General features: G+C 37.7%; 4 protein-coding genes across 4 annotated transcripts; 3 read left to right on the forward strand and 1 right to left on the reverse strand.

Annotated features, from left to right (window-relative positions):
• Window positions 1-5,296: 5,296 nt before the first annotated feature.
• On the reverse strand, window positions 5,297-8,723 carry dynlt2b (dynein light chain Tctex-type 2B). The gene is made up of 5 exons (XM_069152900.1): window positions 8,594-8,723; window positions 8,198-8,331; window positions 7,602-7,671; window positions 7,085-7,148; window positions 5,297-6,991 (listed from the first exon to the last, which is right to left on the reverse strand). Exons 1-5 carry the CDS (start codon window positions 8,638-8,640, stop codon window positions 6,944-6,946), a joined length of 363 nt encoding a protein of 120 aa, XP_069009001.1. The 5' UTR covers window positions 8,641-8,723; the 3' UTR covers window positions 5,297-6,943.
• Window positions 8,724-12,055: 3,332 nt separating this feature from the next.
• Window positions 12,056-13,612, forward strand: LOC138200608 (receptor-transporting protein 3-like). The gene is made up of 2 exons (XM_069153436.1): window positions 12,056-12,316; window positions 12,939-13,612. Exons 1-2 carry the CDS (start codon window positions 12,168-12,170, stop codon window positions 13,267-13,269), a joined length of 480 nt encoding a protein of 159 aa, XP_069009537.1. The 5' UTR covers window positions 12,056-12,167; the 3' UTR covers window positions 13,270-13,612.
• Window positions 13,613-13,967: 355 nt separating this feature from the next.
• Window positions 13,968-15,942, forward strand: LOC138200607 (receptor-transporting protein 3-like). The gene is made up of 2 exons (XM_069153434.1): window positions 13,968-14,224; window positions 15,394-15,942. The coding sequence occupies exons 1-2, from the start codon at window positions 14,082-14,084 to the stop codon at window positions 15,725-15,727; spliced, it is 477 nt and encodes a 158-aa protein (XP_069009535.1). The 5' UTR covers window positions 13,968-14,081; the 3' UTR covers window positions 15,728-15,942.
• A 1,887-nt stretch (window positions 15,943-17,829) lies between these two features.
• Window positions 17,830-23,916, forward strand: LOC138200331 (5-hydroxytryptamine receptor 3A-like). The gene is made up of 10 exons (XM_069152903.1): window positions 17,830-17,856; window positions 17,972-18,026; window positions 18,323-18,486; window positions 18,782-18,826; window positions 18,941-19,047; window positions 20,653-20,822; window positions 21,238-21,398; window positions 21,551-21,761; window positions 22,495-22,687; window positions 23,640-23,916. Exons 1-10 carry the CDS (start codon window positions 17,830-17,832, stop codon window positions 23,914-23,916), a joined length of 1,410 nt encoding a protein of 469 aa, XP_069009004.1.
• The last annotated feature ends 2,292 nt before the right edge of the window (window positions 23,917-26,208 follow it).

A 26,208-nucleotide genomic window follows, 5' to 3' on the forward strand; every position in this document is an offset into this window, starting at 1 on the left:
TTACTTCAGCCATGGGGGATTGCACACAATCTTTTCCAATTCAGCAGTGTGACAAACCTTTTCGTGGTCACTCTTTATCAAAAAGTGAATAACAGGATGTAAACACAATCACTCTGTGGAAGTGAATTCAAGCAGCATACAGCCTGATGATGTATATACCATGTTGAAGTGGTGCTGTCAAAGGGTGAAATGTGACACTGAGGTACAAATGAATTCCTGCCAGAAGCACCTTTGAGTGAACTGTCACACACCGTGATGCTTTCAGCAATTAATGAGTGCTAATAGTAAGAATATATTTTATCCATTCACACACACAAGAAAAGGAAAAAGGTCAGCAAGCTTGAAAATTATGAAAATGATCTTGAATTGCTGAAGAAGAAGAGTGCTTAATAAGAACAAAGACTAAAAGAAGAAAACACAAATTGGAAGCAATTCTTGTTTTTTATATTAATCATGCTAACTACAACTTCTTAATTGCGAGCCTGGAAATGATGCCAAACACTGCATTGACTGCAATTTTAGCAATCTGGTAATTATAACTGATTTATAAATACAGCTATTGAGAGGGAGTTTGAAAATCTTTGCATGAGCATAGAATAGAGTCAACCATATTGCTATAATAATTGCATGCTGCCAATTTAAACAACAGTATACTTTTGACAAGATATGACAGAGTATAAAACAAAGTCTCAAGTCTCAGCATCAGTATTGATGGACATGGCTGCCTCCTTTTTCAACATCCTGTTTTCTCTCCCACAACTTTTACAGTTTCAGTTTCATTTACTGACTAAAATCCTCTTAGTGCACAATCATCAAAAATCAACACCATTGAACTGTTCAACTGCCCATTTACTCACACATTAGGCTTTAAGTGTTTTCAGCTAAAGCAGTTTGGGATTACATTCTGAAAGGCAGGTTTTTAAGCCGTAAAAAGCAATCAAGGCTCAAGAGACGGAGTTTACTCTGAAAAATCAATTGACCTACTTAATCACCACACAGTCTTATGGGAGTAAGGCAACGCACAACCTTGGACTGAAGGTTGGAAGGTTTAAACATGTACCAAACCATGTACTTTACAATTTGAAAGCAACTGGCAGACAAACATATTCATGCTGTTTTACATCTATGTTTAATTAGTGATAGAGAATTTCAAGTCAAAGATGGCAGAACTTTCCAAGCTTGGTGTTACCAGACTCAAATTCACTGCATGAATATATGGGCCTGTCTTAATGGATATGGACCTCGGGTTAATTTCAAAACTACTGGAGCAGCCTTCAACCAATCAGCATTCAATACCATGTGCAGGGAAACTCTACCACCACTCCTGCAACTACATCTAGAAAAAAAACTTCTCACCTCACCATCATTGCACTTAGACACTAGTTGCTGATTGTTCGGCCTTTCAGAGTGGCTGAGTGAACATTAAGGTTTCCAGACTATAATCACAGCAAAGAAAACTGAAGCGATAGTGTGGTGGTGGCAGGCTAATATTTTCCATCAAAAGGGCACATTTCCATTGAGTATATTATTTCCCTCATCTATGCCTGTTCACTATTTGGTTTTCTTAAAAGGAGCTTGATTGTGGTGGTGGGATGAAAGAAGCAGCAGAAAGGTTAGTAATGAGCAAGTTCAAGCACAGTTCAACTGCAATTTAAAGATGTCAATGATTTTTAATTGAACCTCCAGCCTGTTCAAACTCAGTCAGAGGCACAGGTGAAGAAGAGGCTTCGTCACCCATTTTATGATGTCCACTACTTTGTGTTTGACATAAATCTTTGAAACAAGAAATAACAAGGCACTGTTATTTCTTTAAAGATTAGACTGCCAATATTTTATATCTCCGTTGTCAACAAATCCCATGAAAAGAAAAAAAAGAAAAAAAGAAAGTAAAATGAGACAACAGAACGCGAGTCTATCTATTCCGGCTTTATATTTCCCCATCCTGTGCCTCTTCACCGAAAGCACATTCGTTGCCACTGGAGATGTAAATCTTTAACAATCTTTTGACATGAAATATTTATTGGGGACTATGTTCAGCTCTGGATTTAATAAGCTACTGAGCGATGTATGTGAAACAATCAAAATACTAGAATACAGTGCCCATGTTCATCATAATAAACACAAGTCAGCCAAACTAACAGTGTAACTTCTAATGCATGTCATGACATTTTTGGCAATGGAAATCAATGGCACAAAGAAATAACCTCTATCCGATTTTGGCTTTATACAAAATACCAGTTCATGGGATAAATTCATGGTTGGCTTTGGACTTTTAATAGGATTGTCACAGCTCCGAAAACAGATCCAAATACACAACTCAGAGACAGCTAGGTAAAAGTCTGCACGGGGATTTGAAAACAAAAAATATGGAAAATCACCAGCCTTATCCTTTAAATGTAATTTTCCCCAAAAGCAGTGGAGCCTGAAATTTAAGTTAAAGGTAAATGTGCTAAGTGGAAAGTTTCTGGTTCAAATGCTGTAAATTGACCGTTTGAATTTGAAGAATTACACGGCTCATCCGAGGTTGTCAGTAACGCCCTGCTGTGATATGTTATTGGAGCTGGTCTGAATATTTTGAAAAATAAAGGATTTCTGTAAAAGTAATAACTAAAGTAAAGTAAAGCTAATTAAATCCGTCACAGTGTCCTACAGGTGTATCTATAGTGTCAAACACCATAATACTGATTCCACAACAACCGACAGCAGGGAGGGGAGAGCAGAGGATAATAAGTCACCACGATCACTGGCCCCAGAGAGGCAAACACTCAACAGTCAGCATCTGTCATTGTGTATTCACATGGAAAAACAACATCAAATCTTGCTGCTTAAATTATAAAGAGCTGCTGTGTAACAGACAGCACAAGCAGATTCTCAAAGAAGTCAGGCAGTGAAAATATTTTCATTTTTAAGTAATTTTTTTACAGACAGCTAAAAGAGAAGAGAAGCAGCTTGCAAAAATATGTTCTAACAAAGCACACAGTATTCTGAATGTATCAAACTCTTTTCACATTATTATAATCAACACCATTTCTGCTTTATAGAAAACCTGAATCCCTTCAGAATCTCATCAGGCTCTGCATGATGTTTTAATATCGCAGTGAAGAGGGCACTGGTCACTACAGTCTACATAAAGCCTACAGAATATGATTTCAAATGAAGGAAAAAGGGAATGCCTGCCATTCACTATTTGATATTAAAATCTATTTTGCTTCATCAGCCGGAAGAAGATTAGCGTGAATGAGACATGTCAAAACAGAAGCAGCTTCAAGGAGAGAAAAAGATTTAAGCAAACGTTACATTTAATTCTTCGGATGAACATTAGATTGACACCCAATAACAGGTGAAGCGCGTTCCTGTCCTTCTTACTCACAAATGTTGATTTATGTTAAGAAACCACAAAAGAAACAAACACTGAATGATAAAGTAAACAGCATTTTCCAAATATTACATCAGCATCCAGGTAACACAGTAGTTTGCGCAACATTAAGAGCAGCAATGAAGATGTTGAGAAGCCTTTAACAGGGAGGTTAGTCGAACATTTTTGTCTCACTGCTGTATTTCATCCTATTTGGAAAAACCTGCACCTCAAAAACCCACAAAAGGAACTCTTTTTCAAAGTGGTTAACCTTCAAAAATACTCAAAGTTGAAAATGAAAAAGACTCAAATGAAAGAAAAGACACTGAAGAGAGATTTAATGAATTTTCTTTTTTTTAAAGTTTCAGTTTGAGACATGGGAGAATAGAACAAAAGCCTCTGCTGTTATTATAAGTATATATATATATACATATATATATATATAAGTAAATAAAATATATATAATATATATAAAATATAAATATATATATATATATATCAGTAAAGCAGTTCTTCTTTAAAGTAGCAAAAGTGGAAACCATTACATTTCATATTAACTGAGAATAAGGAGTATATTTCGTGACTGATTTGTGAAATTACTTAGGATGTGGTTTAGAAAAAAAAAAACACCACTGGTTATTTTTTACAAATTGCTGCAAAGGTAAAAGTTAATATAATATTTGAGACAAAATTTCTTATTCATATCAATCACAGCATTTTTATCCTATTATACTTCTCATAATTCAGCTGTGCAAACAGAAATAGAGCAGCAAAACCTACTTATATGTATATTATACGTATATGTAATATGAGTCATTTCACTAATTGAATCACCTAAACTTTGTCACTTCACCTGCTCACTTCTGTCTCATCAGTCTTTACATGCAATATCAAAGGCATCTAGGTTTCCAGGGGGGGGGGGATCCAGTTTTCTGATATAAATGTAACAGCCCCATGTGTAATTACAAAAACATCAGAATATCTGAAAATGGCCTCCCGTCTAATTAAAGATAGACGTCTCACTTTTCTAAACAAATTAGGGAAGAAAAGTTGGCCACTCCTCACTGATGGACTCTTTGTTATGATAATAATTGGCAAAGGTTGCAAGTACTGTAGTTAAAAGGAAAGTTTGTTGAGTAAACATAATATCTACAGTCAGTCTTTGAAGAACAAAAGTATGCAGCCGCTTTGACAGTGTGATGTAGGCGCTTTTTAATGAGGCAAACATGCCACAAAACAACTCTTAATAGCTGAAGATTCTCTAACTCCCAACACTGCTAACACACTGTTAAAAGGTCTTGAAGCCGCAGACGCTATCAAACCTAAAAGCTGCATATTGGGTTGGAATTCAACTTAAATTAAAAATGTTGCGGAACAGTTACAACAACTTTCTTTCCATCGCAGTCTGATAGGGACATGTGGGAACCATGAATCAGCCCTTAAGAAATGGAAATGGTGCTTTGTGATGACTCACAGTGTGAAGGGCTGTGTTAGCTGTTCAACCTGCAGTGCTGCAAAGGTCCTGTGAAGTGCGACGCCTCTTCGCTAAATCTATAATCTCATTAATAAATACATACAAAATCTGAATGATAAATTGATTGTTATCATATAAAACAAGTGTATAATAGTATTCATTCAGTATCAGTGGCACAAAATGTCCAATTAATGTAAATTCTTGAGAGAAAGTAACTTGAATCCAATTGAGAGTCAGAGTGAATTGTCTCTGGCTGCACTCAGACATTTGTCATTTTAGTCTTTACAAACAGTTTGAAATGTAATTTTCCTATCGTGTCTAATCCTTATGATCACCGTTTATCTTCTGCTTGCTCTTAAGCTTGCACTGTGACATCAGACAACATGTTATAGTCTCACTGTCTAATTGAAGCCACTTCCGCTTGTGGATGCTACACAGCAGTCAATAAGTAGAATTCCATACATCCGTTTTTATGCACATTTTCAATTTAATCAATTCAGAAAAATGTCCAAATGAAAAGTTTTGCTTACACTTGACTGAGAGGGAAAAAGGTGTATTGATAAAAAAAAAAATGTAAAAAAAAAGATTCATTGTGACAGAAAAAGAATATGGAAAATAAATGATGACAGATTGCGCATGAAGTATTTGAATTAAACTTCCTCCGAAGTTTCCACTCCACTAAAGAGACCAAAGATTGCCACAGACGATAACTTCACAATATGTGTGGAGCAATAAGGGGACGGTAACATTCCTCCAATGAATACAGCCAATAACAAATGCCACATTTCAATAATACTTCTACATGGTTTTCCTTCATTTAAGAATTGTTTAGTGAGCTTTAATTAAATCAGCTCATCACACTTTGTTCTTCTGCGATGGCATCCAAACGAAGAATTTTCCTTTCACTTTATCTGAATGTGCCAAACCGCAAATATTCAGAGACGGTAACAGTGGATCGTTAGTGTTTGGTTGATGTGGATTATTTGTTTGTATATTTATTTTAGTTATTAATTATTTATTTTTATGTTATTATTTATCTATATTTTGTGTGTTTATTTCCTTTGCTGTGAGCCCTGCAACCTTTCGAGCTGCCATCAGCTCGCCAGAATGCGTTACGGTCTGTGTTAGCCAAGGGCATGACCGTCAGGCAACAGGGAATTGTGTTAGCGGAGGCAGAAGTTGTGCTTACTTCAGCTAATCAGCGACTAACACAGTTTCCTAACCAGTCTGACTGGGAGCCAGGAGATAATAGATTGCACACCCAAAAGAGACACTGAATGGAGAACAATTTGTTGATAGGGGAGCTGGTTGAGCAGTCAGGGAGAGGAACAAAAGGAAGCCTCTAAAATAGTTATACTTGTCCTATAACTGTAACTTATAGTTAGACCTTTAACTATGCATACAAAATACCTTAAACTAGAATTCATGGTTCTGCATTATCATCTATAATGCTTTGGGCATATTAGCAGACCGTGATGTACTTAAACATTCAATCTCAATCACTACAGGTGGCATCTCACGTGGAGAAATGGAAAAACAAATTCAGTATAGCTAGAAATGTAGTAGACAGTGTTACATTTGACTTTTGTAAAAAGGGTCAGTTGTAGCATGTTTAATATTGTTAAATTATTTGTTATACTTTAGTTTAAATAAACTAGCGGTACCATGTTAGAATGGCTTGTATTCCTAACGCCAGTGTTCAAATATACTTTACCATAAACCTGTACAATACCTCTTCCGTTTACTCCAGCGCTGTTTATTTTCTGCAAAAACGCAGCTGCACCATATTAGTTCAAGATCTTTTCAGTAATTGTTTGATTTATTTATAAAAGGTCTATAAATGCTGTTGTTCATAACAGTGTATAAGAGGCCTCACTCTTTAAATTTCCTCGAACCAAGAAAAGAAATGCCAGTAGATCCTTTTAAGTTTAAGACTCCAGAGTAGAAGACTTCCTCTTCACTGGAAGATCTGTGCTGATCTCAAGATGCAGCAGTTGCATACATTGTAACTTCAGAGCACCGTAGAGCTGAAATGCCGACAGTGAGCAGTCTCATCAATGTTCACCTCACATCTCTTCATCTGAGAGAATTGTCTGTCATCCGTCCCCTTGTCCTCAGTAGTAATAGCTTCCGAAAACTGCCACCACACAGAACAAGCTGTCCTATGAAGGAAACATAAAAATGGATTGAAAAATGGTCTTTGAGAAGTCTGGCACATCCTCATAACATCTGACAGAACACAACACAACACTTACATTCATGTAAACTTCTTCTGCGTAGTTGTCGGTGTCAGCGTCCCACGAACACCTGGAAGAAATCCTGGAAAAACAAAAACAGACAGTCAATAGAGTCAAAGATTAAGAAGTCATTTTCAAAAATGTCTGAACTAAAAGGAAACGTAATCAGAAGGAAGATCCCTTTAATTAAACCATGTATTTTGTTGACAACAAACACTGGTGTTTTTTTTTTTTATTATTTCTTGTTCAATTCCACTCACTGTATTTACATGACGTGGGCAGAATATTCAAAACATCTTTTAATATAAAACATCTCATAAAAGGGTCGTGGTAAACAAAATCTGGACAAATTGAAATTCAGAGATAAATTGTAATACTGCTGTTAGACAGTGCTCCTTTGACACTTGGAGCATCCATGAAGTGCACTATGTAAACACATCCTGTAATTTCCTTCAATTTTGCATATTTCACTGAAGGCCAAGCGGCAGTTTTCGCAGCTCTTTTTGTGTTTACCAGTGCAAAAATGAAAACTTACTTTACTCCTTGTCCACGTTGTTCCCCAATAACCACCTGCACGATAAGCTTATATTTGTCAAGTCCTGCATCTGTCCCCAAAGACAAAGAAGTTTTATTTGTGTGCATGAGTAACTGCGCTTCAATTAGACAAAAGCAAAACAGGAGTGGGCAATAATATATTTATACGCAACCGTCATATATTCTATAGTGAGCCAATAATGTGACTTTTATGACTGAATTTAAAGGGATATTTTACTGACGACTATAGTTGCAGAGACACAAATGAACATGTGCTGTCACAGCTATTTTCTGCTGGCAGCAATTTTAATCAGTCCGCATCCTATCAAAAATTGAGCCTCCGATTCTTTAATAAGCCACACCGATCGAAAGCACAAGTGGCAGAACATCTTTACATTTACAGGCCGAGTGTGCAGTCCTCAGGTCATCTGCACAACACTTGTTCACCTTCCTAACGGTGATTGTAATAGATGTCCAGCGCCTCAATTTAAATAATAATGATGATAATAATAATAATAATAATAACAATAATAATAATAATAGACAAATCTGTCGTTCTCAGTTGTAGAAAAATAAGAGGGAGAATGCATCACTCACTCTTCACTTTGTCCTTAACGCAGTCTGCCAGTGAACAGGTGAGTTGTGAGACATTGTCTGGGTCAAACTGGACCCCTGACAGTCGCTCCCTCACAATCTCACGAACACACTCCTTCACAATGGCCGGCTTAAACCTGGGACATTTAGAAATAAGGAACAAGAGAATCAGTGGCCAGACATCACCAGCCTCTCAGATGGGTGGACACATCAATCATAGAAATCTCTCAAAGAATATTATATATATATATAATATATATAAACCTTAACTTTAAGGTTTAGTTACACTGGAGAACACAAACTTAGCGGCTCGCTGAAAAGCTACCGTTAGCAACGAACTTGCTGGCTAAAGTCCAAGCTAAACCTGCTACGAATAACATTTAACCACTTTGAACTCACTTGTGCTGATGATTAGGTCTTATGAGATATGTGTCGGTCTGCTCCATGGCGTCGGAGTAATCTAGCTACAAAAATCAAGAGCACCTAAAGAAGGCAGACTGTTGTCAGCAAGTAAATCTTTGACGCGATATTTCCGTTACCATAGCGACGTCTTTTTTACCGGTTTCCTGTTTCAAAATAAGAGCACGGCTCAAGGACGCCGTAGTTCCAACTAAAATATCCAGTGGTGGAAGTTAGTATTTAGATCATCCTTTTATATACAGATAGTGATGTAAAAGTACCAATACAGCGATGGAAAAAAGTATTCCATTACAAGAAGAGCCGGTTTGAACTGTTATATAGAGGATCAGCAGATAAGTCTGATGGATTTTTTTTTTTTTTTTTTTTTTTTTTTTTCTGAAGGAAGAAAAAAAAAAAAGTCCTAAAACAAAACTGATTATTTTTTTTTTTTAATGTTTGACTTTTGGTGGAATATTGGATCATTTAGACATTTATTGAAGAGGTAGATTGGGTAAAGTCAGTATTTGTTGGAGTTGTTAACAACACACCTGTGAAATATAACCCCGACTCAACACTGATTATAAGAAGTCAGAATCCTGAAACATTGGAAAGCACTGAGTAAATCGTCAACAATATGTTGTGTTTTAAAAGCTTGTTATATCGTCAATGGTGTCAAATCATCATCTGAAAAGTCACTAAAGTTGTTAAATTAAGTAGAGTGTCCAAAGTACAATGTGTGCCTCTGAAATGTAGCACAGTGGAAGTATAAAGTAGTATTGAATAGAAATACTCAAGTAAGGTGAGCACTTTAAAATTGTTCTACAATAGCTGAGTAAATGTACTTAAATACTTTCCACCACTGCAAATATCATTTCTTTAGCCCACAGAGATGTCTAAACCACTTCCACCACAGAAATATGTTCAGTCTCCTCCTACACCATATGAATTTCTCTTCTTAACACTACATGATGAATCAAAAGGCATTTGTCTCATGTTTATTCATGCCCTTAGACCTTTCATATCTTCTAAAATGTCCCTTTTACTGCTACCACCTTTTTCACTTCACTAAATGGTAACTGCAGGCTTCGTATTCAGAAAAGTGGCAGTGCATCCATTTTAGTTAGGTCATTGTCATTCCTCTGCTTTCAAGGCTTCTTTAACTGCAGCCAAATCAGAGCATGTCTCATTTGACTTCACTTACCTGATAAAAGGAGCATAAAACTGTAATAATAGGACAGAATTAAGGTTGCTCTTTAGGTTTAAAGATCCACCACCGCTGATAGCAGTAGATACAGTGTACTGGCACATTTCTACAAAAGGTAGACTTTGGTTTAAATTACAACTCCAAGAAAACAAAGCAAGGTATCACAGAGATAATTCTGCATTGTAACTATAAAGCATTTTTAATATTCAATACAATATTTGATCACACATTGAACACAGGCTTTCACTTCGCTGCAAAATCCAAATTCTGCAGTGGCAAAGTGTTGCGTTGAATCAGCCAAAACTCACATTTAACAGTGCTGTGTACAATCTAACTTCATGAAAATTTATTAAAATAGCTTGTTCGGAATTTGAGATCAATTGGGCCTGTCAATAAGCCAGAGGGGTAAACACTGTGTGCTCATTTTAATTGCACATCATCTACAAGACCGCAGGGCACTGGCAGGGAAAGGCATTTAAAGGTCTGCAAATACAGAGACTGACAGTGGAAATAGGAAGGATTCATTCTACTCACTATCCTCAGGCCATTGATGAGGTACAAATTACAAATTGCAGTAATTGAGTTACTCTCTCACCCAATTTTAAACCTGCAAATGAGGTTAAATGAGCCATTAGAAGATATTGGTTGATTACAACAAAATGAACAAGTGTCCGTATGCACAGTTCTCCTGGAAGAGATTCAAGGTTTATGGGTTTACTGTTTAATGTTAAGGATCATTTACCCTTTTAAATAACTAACTTTAATGTCAGTCATATTAATAAACTATGTTGGCATCATTTAAGAATTATTTATTGCACTAATCAACTCAATAAAGATGTTTTCATCTCCAGTTTCCAAAAAAAAATTTTTAGATAAGAGCGAGGACCTAAATACACAACAGGAGGCAGATGTTTAGGCAAACTGCTATCTTTACTCACGCAGGTCTGCAGGTTTCAGGTAAACAATAACTCAGGTTGCAGGCAAAAAGTTAAAGCTCCGAATTCAGGCAAAAGTACTACATGAGGAGCAGTAGTAATGGTCCCTTGGTAGAACAATCTGGAGAGACAGACCTAAATACATAGAGTGCTGATTGGCTAATGAGACATGGGTGAGCACACACAAAAAAAAAAAAAAAAAGGCAGGAAGAAAAACAAACAGACCCAAGAAATGAGTGATTTTCAAACTGTTCTGGGGTTAAATTCTGGCAGGGTGATTCAAGGGCAGTCAGATACTTGTCTTAAAGCATCCGCCCTGGCTGTATGCTTTGATGGTGTCAAGCTGAAAGGTGAACCATTGCCCCATTTTAAGGTTTCTTTAGGAGGCTCTCTGTAATTAGCTGCATTCATCCTTCCCCCAGTCCTGACTATTCTCCCTGCTGAGATTTACCCCATAGCATGATGCTGCCACCACAGTACTTCACTGAGGGAATGGTATTAGACAGGTTAGAGTAGTGCCTGGTGTTCACCAGACATAGTGCTTGGAGCTCTGCCCAAAGAGTTCTGTCTTTTGTCTCAGACATCATCAGAGCAGAGAACCTTTTTCTTCATGCTCTCTGAGCCACTTGGTCAACTCAAAGTGGGCTTTCGCATGCTTTTTACTCAAAAGTCTAGCTACTCTACCACAAAGGCCTGATTGATAAAGTGCTGCTGAAATGGTTGTACTTCCCAACAGCTTCTCTCATCTCTGCAGAGGATTTCTGAAATCTCTGCTCAAGCAACTGGCAGATCCCAGGTCACCTCCCTGACATAGGCCCTTCTTGCTCTGTCACTCACGAGCAGTTGACTCTAGGAAGTGTCCTGGTGGTACCAAACATTGTATTGAGTCCACTGTGCTTATAAATTGTATGTTATGTCATGTCATGTCACCCTATCATATCTTATCTTACTGTATCTTATCTATAGTCCATTCAAGTAACTTTGCTTCAAGCAGACTTTAATCACATCTCAATAATAATGAATGCAAACAAGGCCTGTATTTAGTGTTTGATTAACGGGCAGAAATGGCAAATTTGTTTATTTAAAATTAAAAGTATAACACAAGGCGCTGACAAATGAATTGGGTCTAAATACCCTCTGCATCCAACTGTAGATAAAGGAGACGCGTGGTGAGCAGCATGACACCAGTAGGTGTCAGTGTTGCACACAATTCAAAAACGTTTCAGTTTCATTTGTCTTGCTGGCTTCAGCGTCATCATCCTTTGGTATAAACCTACACTCAAAACTCTTTTAAGTTTCGTTTTCCTTTCCACTGGCAGGGCAACTATATAGTCTCTGGATCACAGAATGTCAAGTCATTCTCAGAAGTTGTTTGTACACTGTACAGATCAGCTGTCTCAGTTTTGTTTTGTCTTCAGCCACCAGCACTGAAAAGATGGAACTAGCAGTGTTGACAAGCATCTTTCAAGACAAAGCACAAGATCTTGAACAAGGAGACACATGGCGACTGGAGTTTGATGGAAATATTGTGCCCAATGATCCAAACCCGGGCTGGGTGGAGTACATCAGGAACACAAGTGCATGGTGAGTGTGGACTACTGTTGATTTCAGCAGCTGATGTATACCATATGGTACATATTCAGTTAATGTGAGTTATAGCTGCATTGTGTCAATGTGCATGTACTTGCAGCTACTGCTTTTCTTCACAGTCACATTATGGTGACTGGCCTCAGATTTGGTAAAAAAAAACCTCCAGGTAATCAATAATAAAACAAAATTTGGAAAGGGTTATAGGTGAGAGTCATGGTTGCGGTTGAGGATATAAATGCTTGTTAAAGATTATTTAATTTCATGTCCAAGATGACAAAAACTGGGTTATTTTATTTTGAGTTTATAAACAGTTTGAATTAGATCCTGTAAAAGAAGCTACTGTATGTTGGAAATCAAAAACAAGTGAAAGCCCCGTAACTTTTGCTCCATACTGGACTTAAGTATATCTCATATGTCATATCTCATACGTTGTAAATCCTCATATCTCAGTGGCGTTTTGAAAGAGATGAAACTAAACATCTGAAACCTGAGTTTCCAGGCCAATTCAGACTAACATATCCTTTTTAAAGTGTTTAAAGTCACATTGAAGTCACCGCCTGCTTATGAACAGCTAGATTATTTGCTGTACTATACCTCCATGTTATCTGTTTTCAAGGTTTCATTGCAGCATGTGTCCAAGAGGCTGGCCTTCCAACCGGGTGATGGTGGTCTTCCACATGCGTCTGGTAGACAGACAGGGCACCGTCAAGGTGAGGGTCCTCCGTCAGAACTGCAAGAACTGTGACGACGCTCCGATGGAGGACGCCACCATCACACCCGAAAACATCGCCATCCTCATGGAGAATCTGGTGAAGAAGATAAGAATCAAGTGCTACCATGAAAACCTTGGCCAGCAGTTCAGGCCTCCCATGGACTTTGAGGTCAAAAGTCCCCACGAGCCTGAACACTGTGAGGGCTGTTTGAAAGGGATCTGTACAAGAAACTGAGTTTGTGTTGCTCTGAACTCAGCCTTTTATCATATCTATAGATATATTACAAACCAATATAGATATGTGTAATTGAATACAATGTTTTATGCCTAAGATCATTCTAGCAAAGTAGCAGCTCATCAAAATCTTCTCTCCCATCATTGTATTTCATTGCATTAATTCCTCTGTTGTATTAATATGATAATGAGGTGCATGTTTTCACATTCATGCTTGCTGGCAGTCAGTTTTCCCTAACATTAATTTGTGTTCTCAAAGCATTAAAACAAGCTTTCTCAAAACAGGTGTATATGAAAAATGTATAAATCTTGCTCAAGCAATAAACTTTCTTTGTGATTTCTGATTTGTAGCATCTATATTTACTGTACACAATTACACTACATTTCAATTTAATTGTTCTTTCATGTTTTAATTCAATGCAAATTGAGAAGATGAAGTTCTGCAGGAGTCATAACAGACAGATCAATTTTGTTCATTTACAATTAAAAGTATAACAATAAAATGCTGACAAATGAATGGGGTCTAAATACTCTATCCACTGTAGATAAAGGAGACGCATGTAGAGCAGCATGACACCAGCAGGTGTCAGTAATGCAGGCAATTTGGAAACGTTTCAGTTTCGTTTCTTTTGGTATAAAACTGTACTTGAAACTCAAAGAAAACTGGTTAACACTTATAAGTTTCATTTTCCTCAAACTCTCTACTGGCTTAATCATTGCCTTCATCCTGTGACTGTCAGAGGTTGTTTGTACACAACACAGATCAGCTGTCTCAGTTTTGTTTCAGCCACCAGAATCACCAGCACTGAAAGGATGGAACTAGCAGAATGGACACGCATCTTTAATAAAAAAGCAAAAAATCTTAAACACTCCTGGAATTTGAAGTTTGATGAAAATATTGTGCCTGATAAACCAAATCCGGGATGGAAGCAGTACATCAGGAACACAAGTGCACGGTAAGTGTGGACTACTGCATTGTGTCTACTAAAATGTATGTGCATGGACTTATACTTCTCACAGTAAGTTATGCAACAAATCTCTTCACATAGGCCCATTATAGTGACTGACCTCAGATTTGGGGACTAAACCTTTCCCACTCTAGATAATCCATAAAATGTTTATGTCAAGACTTTTTTCTTCTTCTTTTTGTTAAAATAGGATTAGAGGTGGCAGTCATGGCTGGTGTTGGGGATTTGAATGTTAGTTAATGATTTAATTTCACTTCCAGAATGGCAATAAACTAGACTATTTTAGAGTTTGAAAACAGTTTGAGCTAGATCCTGTAAAAGCAGTTACTGCATGTTGGAAATGAATAAAGAAAAAAACCCGAAAGTGAAAGACCCCAACTCATGAACATGCTCATTTATCAATAACATTTCGATCTGCATGAGTAGGTTCATCCTTCAGGGGTGGGGCCAAGGAGACACACACATTTTCATTTACAATCAGCATGGCTCGGCTACCTCTCCTCTTCTTAAAACATCAAAACAAACTCCGTGCTAGCTATCCGGAACAACTGGATAAACCGGAGCTGACAGGGTGTGGGCAAAATGTTAATTAGTTTTGCACACAGTTCTACATGTAAGGGAATGCACTTTGTTTTTGTGCTTACAGTTCACCTATGTGTTGAATTAATATGATTAAAAAGCATTTAAAGCCTCCCTTTTTTTCCTTTTCTTTTTTTTTTTTACAGCAGTCTTTCAATTATAGACTGTCTACTTCACTTTAAGGAGTCTTTTGTTAAGCCCATGGTTCTCTTAAATTCAAAACATAAACTAAAAAAAGATTAAAAGTAAAACAGTTCTGCATGTGCAGAATGCTTATAATCATGGTAAGTGATTACATATTACTCTTTATCAAGTAGTTGTTAAAAAATGTTTTTTCCTTGACTGGCAATTTCTGCTAATATTGCAAAAAAAAAATAATGAAATCTCTGCAAATCATATCTCCATTTTTCAGAAAATCCACCACAAAAACAGGCATTTTTGATTGCAACATGTCAAAACAAAAACCCTTAGACTTATAAGGCTAACATAAATTGAAAGTCATGAAGTTTTAGATGACATGTATTCTCTCTAGGATCTTTGCCGCAATTCATACTTCCATGCCCTCTGTCATTTTTAAGGTTTGACTGCAGCATGTGTTCAAGAGAATGGCCTTCCAACTGGGTGAAGGTGGTCTTCCACATGCGCCTGGCACACAGGCAAGGGGGCACCGTCAAGGTGAGGGCCCTCCGTCAAAACTGCAAGAACTGTGACGACGCTCCGATGGAGGACCCCACCATCACACCCGAGAACATCAGCATCCTCATGGAGAACCTAGTGGAGAAGATAAGAATCAAGTGCTACAATCAAAACCTCGGCAAGAAGAGCAGGCCTTTCAGAAGCTTTGATGTCAACAGTCCCCACGAGCCTGATCACTGTGAGGCCTGTATGAAAGGGATCTGTACAAGAAACTGAGTTTGTGTTGCTCTGAACTCAGCCTTTTATCATATCTGTTGTATTAATATGATAATGAGGTGCATGTTTTCACATTCATGCTTGCTGGCAGGCAGTTAGTTTTCCCTAACATTAATTTGTGTTCTCAAAGCATTAAAACAAGCTTTCTCAAAACAGGTGTATATGAAAAATGTATAAATCTTGCTCAAGCAATAAACTTTCTTTGTGATTTCTGATTTGTAGCATCTATATTTGCTGTACACAATTACACTACATTTCAATTTAATTGTTCTTTCATATTTGAATTCAATGCAAATTGAGAAGATGAAGTTCTGCAGGAGTCATAATAGACAGATCAATTTTGTTCATTTACAATTAAAAGTATAACAATAAAATGCTGACAAATGAATGGGGTCTAAATACTCTATCCACTGTAGATAAAGGAGACGCATGTAGAGCAGCATGACACCAGCAGGTGTCAGTAATGCAGGCAATTTGGAAACGTTTCAGTTTCGTTTCTTTTGGTATAAAACTGTACTTGAAACTCAAAGAAAACTGGTTAACACTTATAAGTTTCATTTTCCTCAAACTCTCTACTGGCTTAATCATTGCCTTCATCGTGTGATTGTCAGAGGTTGTTTGTACACAGCACAGATCAGCTGTCTCAGTTTTGTTTCAGCCACCAGAATCACCAGCACTGAAAGGATGGAACTAGCAGAATGGACACACATCTTTCATAATAAAGCAAATAATCTTAAACACTCCTCCCATCATTATATTTCATTGTATTAATATAATAATCAGGTGCATGTTTTCACATTCATGCTTGCTGGCAGTCAGTTTTCCCTAACATTAATTTGCGTGCTCAAAGCATTAAAACAAGCTTTCTTTAAAACATAAATGTACATAAGAAATTAATAAATGTTGCTTAAAAAATAAACTGTCTTGGTGATTTCTAATATGTAGCGTCTATATTTCCTGTACACAATTTAATTACATTTAAGTTAAATTGCTCTACTTTAATGTGTAAATTTAATGCTCATTGAGAAGATGAAGTTCTGCAGGAGTCATGATAAAGAGATCTGTAAATAAAAAAAATTCAAGAATACTTAAATATGAAAATTTGGACATGCGCAAGTGAGAACTTAAAAAGAAGGATATCATACATAGAGTTCTTTTTTCATTCAAATTATAGTATAGTCCATGGCAAATGAGAAGTGACGTACTATAGTTTTGACAACAGTAATTATGAGAAGTAATACAAGAACTGCATTCTTCAGTTGATCTTCAGTGGCAGCAGGGTGGAACAGACAGAAAAGGATAACCACTGTTGAGGTTCTTCTATTTCACAAACAAAACCACCACTGCCATAAACAGTATAGCATAGTAACAGCCTGTAAGTTTCAACAAATTCAAGTGTCCTTACTTATAACTACCATTCAAAAATATAGAGACCTAAATTTACTATTTTGATACATTTGTCGTCAACAGAAAGTCCTTAAGAGCAGCACATTGAGACAACTTGTTCGAATGTAACAAATCATAAAGAAAGGTTGATGAGTTTTGATTTATTTTAATAAAACATGTTATAGAAGATGAAAAATAGATGGCTGGCAGGACACCTGTTTCTCACATGCTATCCACAGTTTATTTGCCTTTGACCAACATGTGTGACACTGACGCCGCTGTGGTCGGACTTCACCGTCTGCAAGTCACACACCGCGGTACATCACATTAACTGTGGGTCATGTTTGCTTTGAATGAAAACACCTACAGGGAAAGCAGCTGCCCTGCCTTGAGTTTTCTCTTTCCCACATCATTTGCTGAGGGTTTGTCCACATCACGCTTTGGTTACAGCGACATCATGTATATCTTGGCCTCGAAGGCTGACTTTAGTCTTGCAAGAGCTGGTTTGCCAGGTAAGTAGCAGGCATGGTTTCACCATCTAGTAATGGTTGCTATTTTTGATGTCTGTCCTGTTCATATTTGACAACTAAAAGTTTCCAATAAAGCAGTATTTAAAAAAAAAAAAAAAAGGTGATTATTCTGTTGTCCTGCAGACACGAGACACTGAAGAAACACTTTCCATTTGACAGCAATACAAAGATTTCCCTCTCAACGCCATGGCGTCCAAGGATACTCCACTGAAGGTAAAGTAGTCCTGAGGTTGAGCACAGTCAAACAGGTAAGTCCTGTATGTTACATTAAATACTTCTTAATTATCTATCCATCAATTGTAATGGTTTTACTTTATTTTAATTTTAGTGGCTCCTTCCATCAGTCAAGCCCACCCTGGTTATGTTCATTATCTGCATGCCAGGTAAGCTTTTTATAAGTATCTGAGTTACTGCTTCACTAAGAGGTGAACACCAGTCACATAGTGTACATTATATACTGAATTATGTGGAATATTGTTGGAAAAGTACTGGAGGATTTTAATTTCTGTGTATTGCACATTAAATTGGAATAAAGTTAATTAAAATCAAACTGATTCCTGTAAACTAAGAACAATCCATGGAAAGAATTTTTTTAATTCACTTTGCTGGATTTGTTTTTTATTTGCACCATAAGCTGAAGCGTGTTAACACAATGGTTCATAATTAATACTCTCATCAGCTCTGTGCAGTACCAGCAACCTGACCTGTTCTGAGCCAAACCAACCCGCGCTACTGCATGCTCTGACTCCAGTGTTTAACCTGAGCGCCATACGGCCTGTCCAGAACATAACAACCTGCACCACAATCAGCATGTACTTCACCTTGTACGGGATACTTGGAGTGGTATGTTCAGCTGTCAGTACATACAATTGAGGAGCACATTATAGTCTCTAAAACTCTTCAGATGAAGGCAAATCTATATTGTTATATGTTTTTAATTTAACATAATATTTTCCCATTGATAAACTAAAGATGCAGCAGAAAGCAAAAACTTCTATTAGCCCGCAACTGTATTTAATCAAATAATTTTAACTATTTCTTCATGTTGCTGAGCTCCACTTCCTTTATTGCTCCCGCACAACCAAACAGAAAACACTCATTGTTTTCATGTCTTAAAATTGCTCTTCTTGTCTTCCAGGATGAAAAGTCTCAACTCCTCATGACTTATATTTGGCTACATTATGTAAGTAGGGCGATCACCCAGTTAAAAGAATGATTGTGAGATTATGTTTTGTGAATGTAATTACTATTTGTGGCAAAGCTTCTCTGTTCACTGACACATATTATGTTGTTTTAGTGGTGGGAAAACGAGTTTGCCAGATGGGATCCAGCCCAGTGTGGATCCAGCAAGATTTCTCTTCCCAGAAGCAAAATGTGGCTTCCGGATATCGTAATCAATGAATTGTGAGTTGCCTCTTACCAGGCCATTTATATATCTCAAACCATGCACTGTACTTAATGACAAACACTCACTTAGAGAAACTGTTACAAAACATATTTGTTAGAGGATAAAGCTGGCAATAGTCTATATTTTCCTTATTGCCAACAAATCACAGGAACAGAAAAAAAACAGCAATGTGTTAGTTTGTCTCTCAGTACTTTCAGACTTCCCTCTCCTGTTACATTCAACACCAAGAACATTCATTCCTCCTGAGGGTGTAAATCTGTTAACAAATTTGTATTTCATTTATTTATTATGCCCATATTTCATTAAAAAAAACAACTGGGCACTGTAGTAACATTCAAACAGGAATAAATATTGCATTTTTACAGGCAGATGTAGCTGCTGATCAATATAACATAAATAGTGCCCCAATTTAAGAATAATGTTCCTCAATGTAAAATTTAAAAGAATTTCAGGATTTTATCATTTATTGTACAAAATATCATTAAACAATTCAGAGAATCAGAAGGAATCTTTGAATGTAAGGGACAAGACCCGAAAACATGATTCTTTAGTGGAAATCACTGTTTTGGGCTCAGGAACACTTCCGAAAACCATTATCTGTGAGCACAGTTTGTCGCTGCATCCACAAATGCTGGTTAGAATTCGACCATGCAAAGAAAAAAGCATATATTAACATTCTTTTAGCCCCAACTCATTTAATATGGACTGAGATGAGGTGGAAAACTGCCCTTTTGTCTGACAAATCAAAATTTTAAATTCTTATTGGAAGTCATGGATGTTGCATTATCTGGGCTAATGAGGAGACAGACAACCCAGTTTGCTATCACAAAAGCCAACATCTGTGATGGTATTGGGATGCACATAGCATGGGTAGCTTACACATTTTTGAAGGTAGCATTAATGTTGAAAGATATATACAGGTTTTGGAGCAACATATGGTGCCATTCAGACAACATCTTTTTCAGGGAAAGCCTTGCTTATTTTAGCGAAACAATGCCAAACCACATTCATTTACAACAGCATGGCTCCATAGTATTAGAGTCTGGGTACTAAACTGTCCTGCCAAAATGAGCATATATTTTTCATAAAACAATTAAATTTCCCCATTTCACAATTTGATATGTTGTTTTTGGTCTACATTCAGTTGAATACTGGTTTAAATTATTTGCAAATCATCACAATCTGCTCTTATTTAGATTTTACACAACGTTCCAACTTTTTGGGAAACGGGGTTGTAGATGATATCGTGTCCATGTCAGACGCTAAAAGTACAGGCATGTGGTTTCGGCAACAAAACTACTTGATTAGGTTGACGAAAAGATCATGGTTTGGGTTAAAATAAATCATTTTATGTAAGTGACATTACACATGTTATGTAATGTAACTTACTTTTGTTACTTTTGCTTTCTCACAGAATTAAACACTGGACAGTCTGTGTTTGACCTCTGACATGACCTCCTTCTTTGACCCCGATCCTGTATTTTGCATGCCTAGCGAAGCAAAACGTGACATTGACACGGTATCTTCTAGTGGACTGATGGGTGCATTAAATGTTTAGGTGTGATACCGGGCTGACCTTTCTGCTTGTTCTATTCTTGCAGTATGGATGAAAACTCAGCCCCACCTGTCCCGTATGTGTACCTGCACAGTGATGGTTTGATACATGATGCTCATCCTGTCAGAATTGTCAGCTCATGTAACCTCGATATCTACACCTTCCCCTTCGACATACAAAACTGCAGTTTGACTTTCAACTCCTACATCCACTACAGTAAGACACGTCACCAAATGTTTAATTTCCTTTCTCAGAAAACACAGTGGGAATTAGCAAGCTTTGTAGGCAATTAGGAACAATGACCTGACCTTGTATTATTTTCTGTTTTGGAACACCGACATGTACTACACTTCTCTTATGCAGGGGCTGCTCATGACATATAGTCTTTTTTTTTTTTCTTTTAAATAACCATGCATTGATTCAGAGGTCTTTAGCATTTGAATTGATCCATAAACTGCAACAACAAATTTGTGCAATGCGTTATAGCTTAGACTTACAAAAACCTGCGCCATTATGAGGCAATTCAACTGCTTGTTGTACTCCTGTACTGTGTAGTGTTCTTCTGCTCCTATCATGTAGTTTTGTTTTTGTTTCTTTTTGCATCTTCTATTAATAATAACTCTCTCCCTAGTACGGGACATAAAGATTATCCTTGGGATATCTGCAGAAGTAATCACAGGCAGGTCCAAGAATGTGATGACCACGATGGGGGAATGGGAGCTGCTGGATATCACCTCCCCCAATAAAACAGACACTGAAGATGGTTATTATGTAGACACACTTGTATTCCATGTAAGTTTGGTATTAGATGAAAAGCAAACAAATATATGCAGTGTGCTTTTTAATTTATCACTTTGTCTAGAAAGTCAGTAGCTGAGTAAAAGTTAATGGAGTCATGACAGCAATATTCCTTACCAAGTTTATTCTTCTTCTTTTTTCCACAGATCAGAGTGAAGCGTCGGGCCACTCTGTATGTTGTCAATCTCCTGCTCCCCAGCTGCTTCCTCATCACGGTGGACCTCTTCAGCTTCCTGCTGCCTCCACAGAGTGTGGACCGATCCTCTTTCAAGATGACCCTCATCTTGGGCTACACCGTCTTCCTGCTCATCATGAACGACCTGCTGCCGATCACTGGAAACACCATACCTCTCATCAGTCAGTATCAGACTTAAAAAATATTGTCATTAAAGATTTATTGAAGCCTGTTCAGAGTACCACTGTTCTTTACTTTTAAATTTGATTGTGAGCTTCTGTAAGCAACTGTCAGCTATGATCCAAAAGCACATACAATTTGTAAATACAGTACTTCTATTAGGTCTGAAGGATGACTAAAACTTCTCCTTTGGCACCATCATAGACAAATCAATTAAAGTAAAAATCACAACAATTTTCATTTAAATGAACGTCTGTTTAGTCACTATCTACTGAGTCAGTGACCAACAAAAGAAAGCCCTTTTATTTACAGTATTACAAACTGAACGATCTGGGTTTCTGTGGTGACACTGCCAGAAAAATCATGAGCAGCGTACATTTAGTAACGCGTTTCCACATAAATTGGGAATGTAAGCGTAAACTGTCGTCCTTAATTAATATCACACGTTGAGGTTTATTTTAGCCTGCAAAGATGTCATATTTGGTGCTCACCAGTGCCATCACAATTAAGACAGTACAATTTTTTATTGAGAAATTCTAAAGATGCCTAAAATCGACATTTTCCCATCCTAATCCATTAACAGTTGTCATGTGAAGAACACATATCGATTTACATCAAATCAACATATGTAATTCCAGGAGGGCCTCAAAGAAGTTAGTATCTAAAATCTAGATTTTCACCGCAGTAAATCCGATTCTGACAAGAAAAATCCTACTTTGTCTCTCCCTGTGCCAGATGTGTTCTTCTCCCTCTGCCTGGCTCTGATGGTGGCCAGTCTACTGGAGACAGTCCTCATCACCAACCTGCTGTGTGGGTCTGCTGACTTCTCTCCTGTCCCTCACTGGATCCGGGTCTTCGTTCTGCAAATTCTGGGCTTCCTTGTCTGTATGCCACAAAAGACTAAGGAACCAAGAGATTCAGGTATGGAGTTTGTCAGTACCATGTGGATAATTGAAAAAAAAAGAGAAGGAATCACAATTCAAATTAAAACTGCAAGTAGTGGTATGCGGGCCCTCGCAGCTTCACGTCGGGGATCCAGCGGGTCGGGGCCGCCAGCTCCCCGACATGCAGCTCGCGAGGGTCAGCATATTCCTGCTTGCAGTTTTATTTTTTTTCTCAATCTTGTTCCTTATTCTTCTTTTTAAAAAAAAGACTTTTTTTTTGGTGGCTTTAACATCTTCAAAAACTCATGAAAGTTGGTGCCTGACGCAAGTTTCACGAGGTTTGGAGCATCGTTTTTTACTTTGAAAATGCCGGTCATTTTTTTAACAACATGCCATAGCATGACTTTTGGGTCACTTTTTGGCCGCCATGCCACGGGCACACCGATCGACGAAAACAAATTATTTTGATTACTTTTAATTCCAAACATGTTCAGAGTGCACAGACTAAATTTCAAGTCGATCTGACAAAATCTGTAGGAGGAGTTTGTTAAAGTACATCATGTGTGAATCGCCAAAAATGGCGACTAAATTTAAAATGGCAGACTTCCTGTTGAGTTGACATAATGGTGCAATGTAACTTTTTTTGTACGTCTAGGTGTGATACACATGTCCACCGAATTTCGTGCATGCAGGTAAATGGAGCCGCCGGGGCATCTGTTTAGGGAGCGCTAGCGAGCCATTTGGCCACGCCCACTCGCGACTCCACTAAAATAAAAACATTTTCGCTGGGAGAGACGGGTGTACCAACTTCCATGAGTTTTTGAATATGATGAAGTTTCCAACAATGCAGTTGTTTACGGAGAATCATAATAATCGCTTGGATAACAATAGGGCCCATCGGTGCTCGGGCCCTAATTAAATTGAAGTATTTTTCTTGACTGATCTTTTTTGTTTTCATTCAAACCTTTGTCAATTAGAAATCGGCCTGAAGACCAGCACTGTGGCAGCAAAGAGTAAAACTGATGATGGGTCCCCAGAGGTAAAGAGGATGGCCGTGCAGGACAAGGCCCTGCAGGAGCTGAGGAGCCTGTCCAAGGACCTACAGGCCATCCGTGTTCAGGTGGAGCAGCAGCTGAAAGGGAGCAATAGCTCAGAGGAGTGGAAGCAGGTGGGTTTCATCATAGACCGCCTGCTCTTTGTCCTCTACATCCTCTTCGTATCAGTCAGCTTCATTGCCATCATCATTATCTGGGCGAGCTCATTCGGTCAGTAAAAACATATTGTCTGTTTTAAAGGGTTCCATTCATGTTGCAATAGTGGTTCAAATGTTTGTTGAATTTTTACCAATAAATTGTAATTGTTTTAGGGTATTTTTTAGCAAAACTTTTATGCATTAAGTATGCAGTTATTGTACTACTGTCCTTAATAGGTAATGGTCATATTATCATAGTGGTCTTTAAAATAGTTATATTAATTAATTATAAGTAGTTTAAAGGCTTTTGTGTAACTGTACAATTTTAAAATGGAGGAAACCATTGTATACAAAATAAAATTACTTGGAAAATTTCATTCAGTTTTCGATTGACATTCATTTCAAACATAATAATCATGTTCCAAATATTTGTTCTTTTTATTAATTTATTTCAATGTCATTTTTAAATTGTGACATCAAAAGAAGTTTATATTCTGCAGAAAATGCTGAAATGCTAAATGAAGCTAAGCTAACATATTCAGAAAATGTTTTACAGTTATCAATGGGTCCTCAAAACAGAGTTTAACATGGATTAGCACCCATCATTTCCATCTATATATGCTATGATTACATTGAAAAAAATAAAATAAGTAAATATAAATGTTGAGGCAATATTCCGTGATGACACATGGGCCAATGTCTTTAATTGTTACCAAGTTAAATATGAAATGTTATTTTTATCTTGAGAATGTAATCATTATAAATTAACATTCCAGTATAGCAATAATCCCAATTTCTCTCTACAACAGTAGCTAAAAAACAAACATTTGTGTAGTCACACACAGGGTTAGGGTAAAGGAAAACAATTTTAGAAAACCGTACACTAAATGGTCAAACGTATGTGGAAATCTAAGACCATGGGCTTTAAAAGTGCAATTTTTCAAATTCAACCCCATCTAGTAATACCACTTTGTACATACGATAGTGAGCACAGTAGGGTCCAGGCAGTCTGCCTTTGGTTCAGGGTTAGAGGGTGGATCAAAACTTCCGGTACGACATGGACAGAGCAAGGAGAAGCTATAACCTTCGTGAGTAAGTATTCCAAGTTTCGTCGCTTGATCAACATCAGCTCCTGACTGAGACTCGTCCTTGTGACCGCTGGTCTGGCGCATCTACGATTTCTCCATGAACCTAAAACTTGAGCAGAGAGCGCACATCAAAGTTGGTGTCAAATTTGTGGAGAACAGAAAGAAGTAGCAGGGAGCCAAATCCGGTGAGTATGGGTGGTGAGTAGCAACATTTGCCCATTTTTTTAACGAAGTGTGAGCTGGCGCATTGCCGTGTAGGAGATTCCAATTGCCACTGTGACACAGTTCAGATTATTTGCATGGAATGTTTCCCCTCAGACGCCCCAAAACGTCTCAGTAGAACTCGGCGTTGACAGTCTGACCCTGGGGTACGAATTCACTGTGCACAACCCCGCCATTGTCAAAGAGAACCCGCCTGGTTGCTCCTAAATCTGATGCGCCTTTTTCAGAACGTTCTGTGACGTTCTGAGCCTCGGTATTGCGCATGTCACTCGAAACAAATCTCAAGGCTCATTGCGTCATTGCCATATGCTTTCTGAAACATTTCAAAAGGTCTCTGTTGACGATTTCCAGAATTTGACACAAAATTTGATGTGCGCTCTCTGCTCATAATCAATCGCAGACGCACTCTAGCCACTGCTCACAAAACCATGCTAATTTTAATCAAGCGATGAAACTTGAAAACTTACTGCCAAAGGTTTTAGCTTCCCTCTGCTCCATGCACGTGACAACGCTGCAAACCATTCACGCGCAACTGTCCCTACATAGCCACCATTAGCATTAGCAGCATTTTACTCACCAATCAAAGAAGAAAAGTTGCAAGTTTGGCATCAAACTTCATTCTTTACTCACCAAGAGTTGTTTCCAGTCTGCTGAACGTAAGGCAAAAGGTAACTTTTGGTTTTCTTCTGTTTTGCAAAGAGTTTCAACGATTGTTGTGATTACTGTTCCATTCATCATAATTAGGTTAGTAAGTGCCCCCTTTCTTTTTTCGCTAATGTTGGACTGAGGAAAGATCTGGATGCTACAGTGACTCACTATCCCATCTTGTGGTATAAAGTGGTATTACAAGACAGGATGTGCCCGGTGAAGCTGGTTGGCATGTTAACTTCAGTCGACATTTGCGCAAAACAATTCATAAATGACTTTGACATGACGTGAACACTAATTCTTCACAGTGGATAATTTTCGATTTTATTTTAATGTTTTGAGCCAAATATCTTGCACATTGCACCTTTAAGATACTATCACATTTCAATTCTGCCATGAGCATGAGGTCAGGTAG

Source organism: Embiotoca jacksoni, unplaced genomic scaffold, assembly GCF_022577435.1.
Source record: "Embiotoca jacksoni isolate LCO1_2020_lvr unplaced genomic scaffold, fEmbJac1.0.p SCAF_19, whole genome shotgun sequence".
NCBI lineage: Eukaryota > Metazoa > Chordata > Actinopteri > Embiotocidae > Embiotoca > Embiotoca jacksoni.